Source organism: Melospiza georgiana, chromosome 33 (genome assembly GCF_028018845.1).
Source record: "Melospiza georgiana isolate bMelGeo1 chromosome 33, bMelGeo1.pri, whole genome shotgun sequence".
NCBI classification, from domain to species: Eukaryota; Metazoa; Chordata; class Aves; order Passeriformes; family Passerellidae; genus Melospiza; species Melospiza georgiana.
Window position 1 is genome coordinate 181682 of NC_080462.1, and position 14858 is coordinate 196539.

Here is a 14858-nt window from a genome sequence, read left to right on the forward strand (position 1 = left end):
CTGTGATAGCAGGGGTTCCTGACTAGAAGTCACTGGTTACAACAGATGTGCAGGAGAACACAGCTGTACCTCAGAAATGCACATCCCTAGCATTCCCTTTTCTGAAAGGATTTCCAAAAGCTACTTCATTCAGTTATCAATGGAAAGGGCTTCCTAAAGACAAGGAGGAATGCATACATGTGTTGTACAGAACTTGTGTGAAGCCAAAGCAAGCAGAGAACCAGACACTGGGGAGACTATACACAAAATATAGTCTGAGGTGTCCAGCTCACCCACATACCCCCAGGTCTCATCACAGGGAAAAAAAATGAGCTAAAGCAGAATATTCTAAAATGATATTTAGACTCTCAACTCAGAGCTGAGTTGGCTCCAAGCAAACCAGGGTGCCAGGAGGATATGTGATAGCAGCAGTGGTTTGGAAGGATCTCACATTCCCAGGTTTTTTCTTGCTCTGTAACAGTACTTGCATCTCTGCTGCCTTTGTCACAAAAGGAATGACACCCTGCATGCAGGAAGGTTCCTCCTAAGCAAGCACTCTTCTTCTTGGGGCTGCTCAGGCTGTTCTCAGCTTGCCTGAGACAAGCACCTGCACGAGAAACAGCAGCCAAGCCCAACTCCACAACAACAAACAGAAAAAAGGCCCTCAAAACCATGGCATAGGCAGCAGCACAGAAACCAATCAGTGAATCACTGAGAAATGAATCTTTAGGGCCAGAGACACAAAGACCACATTGCTCTGACAGAAAGGAACCCCAGCTGACACACACCTGCCTTTCAATGCAGGTTACTCAGCCCTGATGGGGAAAGGCAAGTTCCTTCACACTCACTGGTGTGAAAGCACACAGAGATGCCACTGTGCCACTGCTGAACTGCTGGGATTCAAAAGTAATGGGAGGGAAATTACTTCTGGCATTTTCTTCTCTATTCCTTCAAACCTAGGGCCATTCTCACAGCCCACAGAGTGCAGCATTCAGCAGCCAGGTCACAGCCACACTGTGGAACTAGTCAGCCACAGTGGCTCTCCTTATCTGCACATTCCTGGATGCCTCAGCTGCAAACAGGCAGTCAGACTGAGCCAGACCTCAGGAGATCTCCAGGAGCCAGCCCTACCGTGTCAGGATTGCCCTCCAGCAGCACATTGATGGCTCTGTTGACATCCCCATTGCAGTCATGCAGAGCAATCACACACTCATCCTGGTTCTTGCCTGTGATGTCAATCAGCTGCAGAGAAAACAACACCATGGTCAGCATGTTCCAAACCAAGATGGCACCAAAAACTCTATGGCTATCTCAGGAGGCAAGGGAGTTCAATCCCAAACCAGAAACCTTTCAACAAAAAATTGAAGGGGTAGGGAATCTCCCCAGCCTTCTCAGCTTAACTGTGTTCCTCAACAAGAAATGTGAATTTTTGAGTGTTTGTTTTACCATGACCCTCCTCCCACTACAACCTCCTTTGCTCAGGATAACACTGCACAAACCTGTTACCTGCACAAACAAACTGAAAGTTCAGCACCACAGAAGTTGCTGCACCCAAATCAAGGCAAGGCCAAACAAAAACACAGGCTGGGAGGCTGGGGGAGAATGGATGGAGAGCAGCCCTGAGGAGAAAGATCTGGGGCTTGAGAAAACAGTAAAACCTGGCCACATGGGAGCCCAGAAAGCCAACACTGACCTGGGCACATCCCCAACAGCGTGGGCAGCGTGTGAGGGGGGATTCTGCCCCTCTGCTCTGCTGAGACCCTGCCCTGCAGAGCTGCCTCCAGCACAGGGAGGACAAGGAGCTGCTGCAGTGAGCCCAGGGGAGGCCACAGAGATGATCTGAGGGCTCTGGAGCTCCTCTGCTCTGGGCACAGGCTGGGAGAGCTGGGGATGCTCAGCTTAGAGAAGTAAAGGCTCCAGGGAGACCTCAGAGCCCCTTCCAGGGCCTAAAGGGGCTCCAAGAGGGCTGAAAAGGTACTTTGGACAAGGGCCTGGGGTGACAGGACAGGGGACTGGTTTTCCATTGCCAGAGGGCAGTCATACAGGCTATTGAGAAGAAATTCTTCCCTGTGAGGGTGGTGAGGCTCTGGCACTGCTGGAACAGCTTGGGATAGTGGAAGAGATCACCACAGCACAGGGGTGGAACTGGATACCCTTGAATGTCCCTACTGACCCAAACCATGCTATGATACAGCTTTATAAAGGCAGTCCAAGGAAATTCAGGGAGCAGCCAGGTGTCCCCCCAGCATTCACACTACTCCCAGTGCTGATCTCAGCTCCCTGTCAGAGTTCACCTTCATTTTCACACTCACTTGTTTCACCTTCTCCTCAAAGTCAGCATCGTTGTGGTCCGAAATCATCTGTGCAAGTCGAATCTGTTCTGCAGTAGCCTAAAGGAAGCAGGGAGAGACAGAGCACATTGTCAGAGTGGTGCATTTCCAAACCATCCTCAAAAAGCCATTCTGCTACCCCAGGTTCTCTGGAAACCCTGGAAAGGAATCAATATGGCAAAAACAAGGGCCAGAGAAGGAGAACTCCAGGGAGAAAGTGAGATGCAAAAGAAGAAGAGTCTGGAAGAAAGGGATATACTGTTGAAGGGATATATCTGCTGTCCTCATAGCACCACATGAACAGCAGCCACCCAAACCACATCTGTTTTGGGGCAGACCCCACCACCACAACCCACTGCAGGTGGCTTCTCAGCCACTTACATTCATTTAAAGTGTGCGAGGAACAGACAAATGGAAATAAAACCAAATTTGAGCAGCAGCTCCCACTTGGAGATAGACATGGAAACCCCAGTGCCAGCAGCACCCTGTGGCACATGGGGAGCTCATTTAGGCCAGCCCAGCTGTCAGCACTGAGCAGCCAGGTCTGCTCTGGGCTCTCTGGAGCCTGCCCTTACCTGTGGCCGCTGCTTGTGCTGCGTCTGGCTCTGTGTCTGTGTCTGCTCCCAGCTGCCCCGGGCTCGGGTAGTGCCCACCGATGTCATCATTTACAGTATATACAAATAACAGTATTTACAAGGTTCAACTCTGTGGTGGGCCAGGGGAGAAGAGAGAACACACTGTTAGATGCCACAAACAAAATCAGCACCAAAAGTGAACAATGACAAAGGTAACACAGCCAGAATGGCTGCTGCAGGTCCCCACCCTCCCCAGCACTTCCCCAAAACCACCACGTGCTCCCAAACACAAAATGGCCACTTGTACTGCTTGAGGTTTCTCTCTGGAGTGTCACCTGCAGCCAGGTGGGAGCAATCAGGCACCAGGAGACAAAGGAAAATCACAGACTGGTGTGGGTTGGAAGGGACCTTGAAGCTCACCCAGTTCCACCTCCCTGCTATGGGTAGGGACACCTTCCAACAGCCCAGGCAGCTCCAAACCCCATCCAACCTGGCCTTGAATGCTTCCAGAGGTGGGGCAGCCACAGCTTCTCTGGGCCTCACCACCCTCAATGTAAAAAAACCTCTTTTTCAGGTAATCTAGACTGAGCCTCCTTCAGTTTGAAGCCATTCCCTGGACTTGAGGCAAAGAGTTTAACAACTTCTTGTTGGAACACGTGTGAGTGGGCACAGATCTGCCACGCACCCAAGCTGAGGCTGTGGCCATCAAATGGAGCAGGAAGGCTTGAAAAAAGCTTCAAAAAAACATCAATTGCAGGACAGAGCATCTCAGACCCTCAGACACATCAGCTACTTCCCTTCTCCTTTCTTTTCTTGCAAAAATGCTCCAGCAATAAGAGGTGCTGCAGGTCTGTGGAATTTTTGTTTTAAGGAAAACCTGCCCTTGCAGAAGTACCTATTTTTTGCTTATTTAAATTATTCCCTTGACCTGGAAAACCAAAATTTTTCCTAGTATTTTTGATCACAAACATACTAAAATGTGAATAAGATATCTGCAAGGAATAACAGCCAGTAACACTGTTAGATAACACTGCTTGAGGCAAAAAATCCCAAGAAAAGTTGGAGGGTCCAAAGCAAGCAGAGTTTTCTAAACTCACACTGGCCCTCAGGGCAGGGGTGTTGGAAAGGGATTAGCACTGAGGTTTTACCCTCTTTAGTGCCTTTTTGGCAACAAGGATGTGAGAGACATCCCACAGCACTTGTCAGGACTCACAGCTTCTGAGCTCCTGAAATTTCAGTAAGCACAGAATTCCCATTTTTGTACTTCATTCCTAAGACTGCAAAGCCTTCCCCCAAAGCAGCAGGACCTGCAGACACAAGGGACATGGGAAGGAGCCACAGAGTGCAGAAACAGAGAGCAGAGAGCTCAGAAAGACAACCAGTGCAGGATCTGATCTGAAACACTGCAGTCCATGAGCAGGACAGCACAGGGAAAACACAGAGTGCCAAGGAAGCAGCATTAGCAAACAGTGCAGGAAAAGCTGGGGAATCTCCTGTTGAAGTTTGAATTGGTGAGAAATCCAGAAATCCCTCCTGACATTGCCTCTACACCCCCACAGCTGCTCCCACCAGTGCCTGGCCTTTCTCTGCAGGCAATTTCTGTGCAATTGCTCCTGCAGCTCCCCACAAAACCTTCAAATTCCCCCCTCACAGCCACCCATGCCTCATGGCAACGTCACATCACAGTTCTACAGCCATCCAGTGCCAAGGTCCCTTCTGAGGAAACAATCCAAGCTACCAGGAACCCCAGAGGTACAAGGAAGAGCACCAAGCCTGCACTTGTGCCAAGGCAGAGCAGAAAAAGCCTTCTCTCCCCAGCCATCCCCTCTGGGCAGGCTCCGTTCCCATGGTATATATTTATTTTTGCTTTCTTCCAGTTGTAAGTTTCACACCCAATTTGTTGTACTAAACCAACCCAGCAGCAGAACCACGGGCCCAGAGGGAAGGGATTGAAGTGATTTCACCCAGAAACCCAAGCTGCAGCTTCTCTGGGCTGCAGGTCCAGCAGCCTGAGCCCAAACCTTGTGCAGCCCAGGCATTGCTCAGCAGCTGCCACCAGGAACACAAGCATTTGTCCTTTCACATACTGAAAACCCATAAAAAAAACCATCTGTGGTAAAAAGGCTGACTCTGGTGAGGCTGTTAGGTGAGGTGTCCCCACAGCAGCCTTGGGGAAAGAGGATTTGGATACTGGGAACTCATTCCTCACCAGGTAAACTGGGGATCAGCTCAGTGCCCCACAGAACCCCAAAGCCTGCAAGTTCCCAGAGCAAAGCTGCTCTCATCAAAAGCATTCCTCCTCTTCCCTTGAAAGGGCAAACCTGCACCAAGAGCTGAAAGAGCAGCTCCAGCCCAAGGGAGTGGTGGCCAGTCCACACTGGAGCATGGCTCACACCTCAGGGCAACATCTCTGCACTCCAGGGCTCAGGGAAACAAAGGAATTTCACAGTTACAGGTTACAACACCCTCTGCTCAAAGCCACTGCATCAGATGAGACATTTGCTGTTACCCCCTTTCCTTCTCAGCCCTGCCTTCCCAGCAGGCCTCAAGAGGAGAGTCTCGACTACACAAGGAAAGTGTGGAGTCTCCAGAAAATGAGGGGATACAAAAATGTAACAAACTGTTCATTTTATTAGAAACGTCAGAGAAGTTACAGTTTCAGAACCAGGATCTGTAGGTCCCATGGCAGTGCCAGAGCTGCTGGCTGCTGCTCGCCCTGGCACATCCCAGTTTCAGTTTCCTGATGTGTTAGTACAGAAAAATGGTATTTTCATCCCATTCTGACAAAGCTTAATAACATGTACAAAAAAGCCCCAAAGCCCGAAAGGAAAGGGCCAGAGAAGGCAAAGCTTTTCCTGCAACATGGGGCAGAATAAGGACTCAAAAAAAGGGGTTATCAACACAAGAAGTTTTCCCCAGAGCAAAGACATGGTGGCCGCAAACCGAATCATTCCATGTACGCAAACCGTGATCTTTTTTAGGGAGATGCTCCCGGCTATTCCATCAGAGACCCCGACTCGGTACCGACGGGCAGCGCTTTGCTCGGGAGCTTTCCGGGCCGGAGGGCGCAGGGAGAGCCCCCGGCCGGCATGGAGGGACGTGGGGCAGGGCGGCACCGGCGGCCCGGGGCTCCTGCAGGACCCCCGAACCGCCGCTGCCCGGGAATTTGAGGCGGGCAGCGGAAGCAGCCGTGCCGCGGCCCACGGGGCGGCCCCGAGGAGCGGCGGCAGGAGCGGGCCCGGCGGCCCGCAAGGAGCCCGGCAGGGCGGGAGCACGGCTCCCATTGTTACCGCCGGCAGCGGCGGGGACGGGCGGGCCCCGAGAGCGCGGTAAGGTCGGAGCTGCCCGACCCCGCGGCCCAACCCGCGGCTCCTAACGAGGTAACGAACCGGACCGAAGCGGAGGGAGCCGGCGGGGCCGGCCGGGAGCCCCCACGGCGGCGCCAGGCCGGGCCCGCAACGGAGAGGCGGGCGAGTTCGGGCCGCTTCCGCCCTCATGGCCGCGGCCGCCATTTCACCCCCCCCCACCCGCAGCCGGCCCGCCCGCCTCACCTGCGGCGGCCGCGCGCTACGCCAGCCCCCGGCTACGGCCCGGCCCACTAGGCCGCGCGGGGCCCAGCGGTGCCGGCGGCGGGGCTCAGAGCCGCCCCCGGGGCACCGGCCGCAGCTGGGCCGGGCGGGCGGGAGGCGGCGAGGCCGGGCAGGCAGGGGGGCGGCGGCGGGAGCCGGCGGGGGGCGGGTTCGGGGGCCGCGCGGTACCGGAGCCGCCGCCGCCGCCGCCGCAACTTTACCTGGGTCCGCCCGCACTGACAACTCCCCCGGCCCCGCCCCCGGCACGTGACCGCGCGGGGCGGGGCCGCCCGCGCCGAGCACGTGACGGACGCGGGGCCGCTGCGGAGGCCCCGTACGGGTCACGTGAGCCGCGGTTCCTCCGGTCACGTGGTGGGCGCGCGGGGCGGCTTTGTGGCCGCCATGTTGTGCGGCCCCGGGCCGGGCCGGGCATGGCGGGCGCCGGCAGCAATTGGCTCTCGGGGGTCAACGTGGTGCTGGTCATGGCTTACGGCAGCCTGGTGAGCGCCGGCGGGACGGGGCGGGACGGGCTGGAGCCCGTGGAGCCCCCGCGAGGCTGATCGTGGCGCGTCCGTGGAGCTGCCGTGGGCCCGGGCCTGAGGGGGCGAAACGGCTCCCGTGAGACGCGGCCCGGGCTGCCTGTGGGGAGCCCCTCGGAGTCGGGCTCGGGGCTCTCATGGGGTCGGTGGGGCGGGGAGGGGATGTGAGGGGCAGCTCTGTGGAGATGGGGAGGGCGTGAGGCTGACCTGGGTGTCCCAGAGGGCTGAACTGGGGGCTCTGTGCGGAGGGGTGGGCACGGGCTGGCTGTGAGACCTCCCCCGCAGCGCACCCCTGACCCTCGCCCCGCTGGCGCTCCGCAGGTCTTTGTGCTGCTCTTCATCTTCGTGAAACGCCAGATCATGCGCTTCGCCATGAAGTCCCGCCGCGGCCCCCACGTGCCTGTGGGGCAGCACGCACCCAAGGTGGGTATTCTCCATTCCCTGCACCCATCCTGGGCCTGGAGGGACGTGCAGGAGCTGCTGCCTCAGGGTGGTGAGAGGCAGTGGGGAGGGTTTATCTAGGGCTGCTCTTGTCCCTTTGATCCCACAAACGCAGGGAGTGGTGTGTAAACGTTGTTTTGCTGCTGTACAGGATTTAAAGGAAGAGATTGACATTCGACTGTCCAGGGTGCAGGACATCAAGTACGAGCCACGGCTGCTGGCAGAGGATGATGGGCGACTCCTGCAGCTGGAGACACCAGGTACTGTGCCAGAGTTCTGTCCTGCACTGCTCCCTGACGCCTCTGACTGCTCCTGTTGCTGTCCTGCCACATGAAATGGCGTCTCTTGTCCTGTTTTCCCTTTCCCCACTTCCCTCCAAGGTTTGCAGAGATCTCAGGTTGTGCTTTCCCTTTTCCAGGCTGCTATAACTACCTGTACAGGATGAAGGCACTGGATGCAATCAGGACATCAGGTGAGGGAGCCCAGGGCAAGAGAGGGTGCAGATGGACCCTGAATGAGGGTGCCAGGTGCTCACTGGGGAGGAGAAGTCACTTCTCCCCCTGAAGTCACTTCTCCCACTTCTCTGCTGCCTTTGTCACAAAAGGAATGACACCCTGCATGCAGGAAGGTTCCTCCTAAGCAAGCACTCTTCTTCTTGGGGCTGCTCAGGCTGTTCTCAGCTTGCCTGAGACAAGCACCTGCATGAGAAACAGCAGCCAAGCCCAACTCCACAACAACAAACAGAAAAAAGGCCCTCAAAACCATGGCATAGGCAGCAGCACAGAAACCAATCAGTGAATCACTGAGAAATGAATCTTTAGGGCCAGAGACACAAAAACCACATTGCTCTGACAGAAAGGAACCCCAGCTGACACACACCTGCCTTTCAATGCAGGTTACTCAGCCCTGATGGGGAAAGGCAAGTTCCTTCACACTCACTGGTATGAAAGCATACAGAGCTGCCACTGTGCCACTGCTGAACTGCTGGGATTCAAAAGTAATGGGAAGGAAATTACTTCTGGCATTTTCTTCTCTATTCCTTCAAACCTAGGGCCATTCTCACAGCCCACAGAGAGCAGCCTCCCACTGGTGGCTTTAGAGTTGGATGTGCTGGGGCTTGGGGCATGGATATGAATTTATCCAGGCAGCGCTTCCTGACCTGAGGGATGAGCACGAGCATTTTTACCTGTGCCTTTTTCCAGAAATCCCCTTCCAAGCAGAGGCTCGCTACCCAAAGTCTTTAATCGGGAAGAATTTCTGTGCCTACCTGCTGGAGATGAGGAATTCCAGCTCCTCCTTCAAGGGCATCCGCAAGGCCTTGATCGACACCCTGCTGGACGGCTACGAGAGCGCCCGCTATGGCACGGGGGTGAGTGCTGGGGGGCACTGCTGTGCCCACAGGGCACTCCTGTGCCCTGCCCTGCTGCTGGGCCTGAGCTCACAGCCCCGCTGCAGCTCCATGGTCCGTGGTGTTCTCTGTTTGTGTGCAGGTCTTTGGGAAAACGGAATATCTGAAGTATGAGGAAGCTCTGAATGAACTGGCAAACATGTAAGTGCTGCTGGCCACATGCAGTGGTGAGTTCCTGGGCCCCTGCAGCCCGTGGGAAGGTGTGGACAGAGATGGGTTTAGGGCACAGGTGTCATCTGAGACAGGAGTTGTCTGTGCCCATCTGTCCCTCTGGGGTCACTCCTTCCTTGCAGCCCATCCATTACTGCACTTTGGGTTTGTTCCATGGTCACAGTCACCATTCCTGCTTGTCCTGACCCCCTTGGGTCAGGGACTTGCACAGAACCAGCAGCTTTAGATGCCAAGACCTCAGTGAGTGCTGTGACCGTGTTCACAGGGGTTCTTGGATGAGGGAAGAGATGAGGATCTGACTCCATGTTTCAGAAGGCTGATTTATTATTTTATGATCTATATTACATTAAAACTATACTAAAAGAATAGAAGAAAAGGTTCTCATCAGAAGGCTGGCTAAGAATAGAATAGAGAGGAATGATAACAAAGGTTTTTGGCTTGGACAGAGAGTCCGAGCCAGCTGACTGTGATTGGCCATTAATTAGAAACAACCACATGAGACCAATCTCAGATCCACCTGTTGCATTCCACAGCAGCAGATAACCATTGTTTACATTTTGTTCCTGAGGCCTCGCAGCTTCTCAGGAGGAAAAATCCTAAGGACAGGATTTTTCATAAAAGATGTCTGTGACACTGTCATCACAAAAGCAGATTTGCTTCGTGTTGGACAGACAGACAGACAGGCTGAGCAGCTGAGCAGTGATGGTGCCTCTTCTCTGCCCACAGCACCAAGGCCCGGGGTGGCAGCAGCCAGAGGCAGCACCAGTCAGCAGTGAAGGACCTCACGCTGTCCCCTGAAGCCTCCAGCCCCACCACCATCCAGGTCACCTACCTTCCTTCCAGCCAGAAGAGCAAACGTGCCAAACACTTCCTGGAGCTGAAGAGTTTCAAGGACAACTACAACACACTGGAGAGCACCCTGTGAGCGTGCAGGGGGCTGGGTTTGCTGGGGGGGTCTGGGCTGCAGTGCAGGCAGCACTGAGAGGAACCAGCTGCACTCTCAGATCTCCCCCTCGGCCCACTCTGGAGGTCATCACTCGAGGAGGGCTCCATTCCAGCTGCTGGAGCTTGGCCCTCACCAGGAGCCCGTTCTGGAGCTGCTGAGCCCACGGGGATCAGCCCCACAGGCTTGTGACTCTCCAGCCTTTGAGTCCTGCATTGTCCTGGACCCTGTGAATAAACTCATGAGCTTGAGCTTATTTATAAAGACGTGGATCCCAGCCAGCGCTCCCCTGCGCCCGTCCTTCCCTGCGGCAGCTGGCGGGAGCTGTTTGTCCGTCCTGGCCGTGAGGGTCTCGGGCACTGGAGCCACTTGTCTGTTTTTTCTGAAGGGTGAACACTTTTCCCCATGACGTCGTCGTTCCTGCTGTCAGCCCTTTGTGCCCAGCCTGCCCGTGCTCCTGGATGGGGTAGAAATAGCGTGGTGCCTGTTCTTAGCACCACGGCTGCGCCACCGCTTTGGGCTGAGGTTTCTACTCGTTCTCCTGCACCCAGAGGGCGTTTGGGGACGTCTGGAGGGGACGGAGCGGTGTTCAGTGTCCCATCTGTTCTGCCAAGGGGGTGTTTGCTCCCACTCTCACCAGCGCCTCGCATGCCAGCGTCTGCCGAGCTCCTGGGGCTGACAGCTCGTGGCCCCCACGTTGAGTCTGCGTCCTGCCAGGCTGAGGGCGGCGCTGGCAGCAGCTCACCCGACCCTGTGGCGTGGGCAGCACAGAGTGGAGGGTGCAGACCTCGGCACTTTTTAATTACTGTTTAATAAAATGACAGTTTAGCTCAAGTAGGATGTGTGCCACTGGCCTCTGACTGCTGGGTCCCTCCCCTCGCTGAATCCTGGCATCCTGGCCTGCGTTAGGAATGGTGTGGCCAGCAGGAGCAGGGAGGTCATTCTTCCCCTGTGCTCATTCTTCCCCTGTGCTTGGTGCTGGTGAGGCTGCACCTTGAGTGCTGTGTCCAGTTCTGGGCTCCTTAGTTTAGGAAGGATGTTGAGATGCGTGAGGGGCTGGGAACACAAACCCTGTGAGGAATGTTTGAAGGAACTAGGGTTGTTTAGCCTGGAGAAGAGGAAGCTTGGAGGTGACCTTATTGCTCTCTACACCTTCCTGAAGGGAGGTTGTAGCCAGGTGGGGGTTGGTCTCTGACAGAACCAGAGGACACAAGCTACGTCAGGGAAGGTATAGGTTGGATATTAGGAAGAAATTTTTCACCAAAAGAATAATAAAGTATTGGAATGCTCTTGCCAGGGAGGTGGTAGAATCACCATCTCTGGATGTGTTTATAAAAAGACTGGACATGGCACTTGGTGCTATAGTCTAGGTGAGGTGTTAAGGTGATGATTTTAGAGGTCTCTTCCAACCTCATCATTCTGTGAAGCTGCTATGAAATAACCAAGACACCATTAATGGTAGGCAGGATGCTGCCATTGGGGCTGTGGTGACTGAGATGCCCTGGCAGTAACTGGCACGCAGCGATGGCACCCAGCATGGCACCATTACAGTAACCGGGAGGCTGTTACAGTAACCAGGGTGCCGCCGTTACTGCCCAGGTGTTCCATCAACTCCCGGCCGTTGCCGGGGCCCTGTGGCGCCGGCCATGGCAGCACCGAGCAGCCAGAGCTCCTCACTGCGGCAGGAGGAGGTCAGACAGGGCAAATGGGAAAATGGAGGCTGTCCTGGGAGATAGTGGGCTGCAGCGTGCCCTGGTGCAGGTTAAACCCCCGGCCACACAAATGTTGCTCTTTGTTGGCAGGTCCAGGCGAATGGGAATGCTGGAGCAGGGTTCCTGAGGAGGTAGAGCTGGCAGAGCGCCCCAGGGGCTGAATCCCCTGTACTGCTGGGATTCTGTGGGCAATGAGGAGCCCTAGCACAGGGCAGGCTGGGGGGAACATGTCTGCATCCCTGACCTGCCCACCCTGTGTCTCAATAGCGGGCAGGGGGCCAGGGAGAACCCGCAGTGCTGGGCATCGTCCCTCGGGGTGCTGCAGTGGATCGAGGAGTCACGGCTGAAGAAGTGTGTGGAGCTGGAGCTGCACCTTGCAGACAGGGAGCAGGCAGTGGTGAGGCTGGGCATTGTTGGGTACAGCTGGGGTCCCCCAGCCCTCTGCTGCCAGGGGTGGTGCCCCCCTTGTCCTGGGAAATGTCTTCCAGCACTGATGAGCCACTGGGGGTTCAGCACTGCCCCTGTGCCTGGCAGATCCGCCGAGATGCCCTGTGCCAGCTCGTCCTGGATGAGCACCTACAGCACCAGGAGGAGCTGTGCCAGCAGGGAAAAGCCTTCTATGTGGAGCGGCTCTGAGCCTGGCATCTCCCAGCTCCTGACTGAGAATAAAACATGTTGAGCAAGACAGGCTGTGTCTGCTGCATGTGAGGCATGGGACAGCCCAGGGCAGCAGTGGGGGGAAGACACAGCCCAGCACAATTCCTGTGGCTGGGATCCAGACATGTCGCCTGCAAGCCTGGCTGCCCTGGATCCTACACACTCCATCTCGCCCATGGCTGTGCCAGGAGATGGCAGCACGGCCAGCATGCCTCACCAGGCTGGGTGCTCCACACGGGTCCCTGTCCCAGCACAGTCCTGCTGCACCGTGCAGCGCTCCTGGCTGTGTGGCACAGCCCTGCAGCAGCAGGGAAAGGAACCTGGCTTGGCTGGGTGCAGTGCTCCCTGTCCCATCCAGGCACCCCAGGATCCCTGCGTGCTCCCCAGCTGGGAGGGCCCTGTCCCCCACCTCCCGTCCCTTCTGTGCCTGACCTTGGTGTCTCCCAGCCCCAGGGCCCATCAGTGCCTGCTCTGGCTCTGTTTATTGACAGGGCTGGCGGCTGCTGGGCCAGCACCCCTCCCCACAGCCCTTCATTAGCTCGGCTGTCGGGCTGCATCACATCACCCAGCGCCACACACGCCCCCGGCTCTGGCACTGCTGCTGCCACGTGTGTCCCTGCTGTCCCCACTGCCACCTCACCGTGGCTGAAGCCCCTGACCCCCAAGGCCGGGCTGTGTGCCTGTCTTTCCCATGGCACTCAGGATTCTGGCTGCCCCATGTCCTGTCCCATTGGTCCTCAAAGCTCCCAGTGCCATTCCCGAGGCTGATGTGTCCCACTGCAGCAAAGCAGTGCTGTGGTGTGGGAAGGCCATGCTTGTAGCACTCCATGATATCCCATGTGGTGCCCTTGTCACTGGGCACCATCATCCTGGTGCCAGCAGCTGCCTCAGTGTGGATTGGGGTCCTGCCTCAGTCACCCAGCATGGATGGAGCCACATCCTCAGCATGGATGATGCAGCAGGGTGACAGGCAGCCCCTTGGAAGAGACACCCCTGTGAGTCCAGCAGCTCCCCAAAGCAAGGGGATGTGAGGCACAACTCCCCCACGTCAACGGGGCTCGTCCTTGGGCAGGGTCATGTGCAGCAGCCCCTCGGTGGCACAGGGCCCACAGGCCGGGGCTGGCCCCCGGTATTGACAGCCCTGCTAATGACAGGGAGTGTCACCAGGGGCAGGAGCAGGCGGCGCGGGGCCATCGACCGCATCGACCGGCAGCAAGGGCGCGGGGGTCCGTGCGGGGGGCAGGGGGACGTCAATGGGTGGTAATTAATGGGAACGAGGCCACGTGTGCGGGGCCAGCGCTGTCGCTGGCCACGTCCCCCCGCTCGGTGCAGCCGGGCGCGGTTATAAACGCGGCCAGGCGACCCCCGAGCCAGAGCGCAGCAGAGTCCCCCGAGCCGGCCCAGGTAAGAGGGTGATGGATGAGGGGTCCCTTTGGCCTCAGCCCTGCCTGCCATGGCATGCTGCTCCATGCCAGTGCATGTCGTGGTGTGCCCTGACGTGCCATGCCAGGAGACCAAGCCTGCACTGCCCTGCTCCAGCTTCAAACCGGCCACAGGACACCTCCTGCTCCAGCACTGCATCCCGAGCAGCCCAGTACCAGCTGCCCAGCAGGCTCCAGGCACTGAGGTGAGGCTGGGTGCTGCCTCTGCAGTGCCTTTGGGGTTATCCTGGGGCCCAGTACCAGCACAGCTGCCCAGCAGGCTCCTGGCACTGAGGTGAGGCTGGGTGCTGCCTCTGCAGTGCCTTTGGGGTTATCCTGGGACCCAGTACCAGCACAGGTGCCCAGCAGGCTCCTGGCACTGAGGTGAGGCTGGGTGCTGCCTCTGCAGTGCCTCGGGGGTTGTACCTGGGTACCAGTACCAGCACAGCTGCCCAGCAGGCTCCAGGCACTGAGGTGAGGCTGGGTGCTGCCTCTGCAGTGCCTTTGGGGTTATCCTGGGACCCAGTACCAGCACAGGTGCCCAGCAGGCTCCAGGCACTGAGGTGAGGCTGGGTGCTGCCTCTGCAGTGCCTTTGGGGTTATCCTGGGACCCAGTACCAGCACAGGTGCCCAGCAGGCTCCAGGCACTGAGGTGAGGCTGGGTGCTGCCTCTGCAGTGCCTTTGGGGTTGTACCTGGGTACCACTCCCACCCCCAGCTCTCAGCATATTCTTCTTTTTCTCTTACAGGCCGCTGAGCTCCGGGTCCTCCCACCTCCGTCTGCCCCTGTCTCTGTCTGATATGTTTGATATTAGGTTGTTTTATTGGAAAACCAACTAAATATCAAACATATTCTTACAGCGCCAGGGAAGCCCAGCACCGACTTGGCCAGACGCTGCCTGTGCCGTGTCTCAGGCAGGGGGACCCTCTGCACCCTGTCCTGCACCCTCTGCTAGTCCCCACTGCCACAATAAAACCTGTCTGCCCATCTCCATGGGATCGAGAGGGGGAGCCCAGAGCCGTCCTGGGGGTTGGCGGAGGTTTGGGATGGCAGCGGGGTCAGCGCTTGCCACCTGTCCCCCCGCTCACGCCAGGGATGATGACAAGACAAAGG

General features: G+C 56.9%; 2 protein-coding genes across 5 annotated transcripts in view; one reads left to right on the forward strand and one right to left on the reverse strand.

Annotated features, from left to right (window-relative positions):
• The window catches only part of UBAP2L (ubiquitin associated protein 2 like), a 30585-nt gene extending 23876 nt beyond the window's left edge, over positions 1–6709 (reverse strand). For 3 of the 4 annotated variants that reach the window (XM_058043056.1, XM_058043055.1, XM_058043052.1), the window contains exons 1-4: positions 6675–6709; positions 2885–3014; positions 2292–2369; positions 1111–1221 (exon numbers count right to left, since the gene is read on the reverse strand). In XM_058043056.1, the coding sequence (XP_057899039.1) occupies positions 1111–1221; positions 2292–2369; positions 2885–2974 (279 nt within the window). In that variant the 5' untranslated portion in view covers positions 2975–3014; positions 6675–6709. Of the gene's footprint in view, positions 1–1110; positions 1222–2291; positions 2370–2884; positions 3015–6435; positions 6456–6674 lie in introns of those variants that run through there. The other variant, XM_058043054.1, reaches the window with a different exon arrangement.
• A 109-nt stretch (positions 6710–6818) lies between these two features.
• C33H1orf43 (chromosome 33 C1orf43 homolog) lies at positions 6819–10121 on the forward strand. Its single transcript, XM_058042706.1, has 7 exons — positions 6819–6953; positions 7314–7415; positions 7585–7693; positions 7852–7905; positions 8636–8802; positions 8924–8982; positions 9739–10121. The coding sequence occupies exons 1-7, from the start codon at positions 6885–6887 to the stop codon at positions 9935–9937; spliced, it is 759 nt and encodes a 252-aa protein (XP_057898689.1). The 5' UTR covers positions 6819–6884; the 3' UTR covers positions 9938–10121.
• The last annotated feature ends 4737 nt before the right edge of the window (positions 10122–14858 follow it).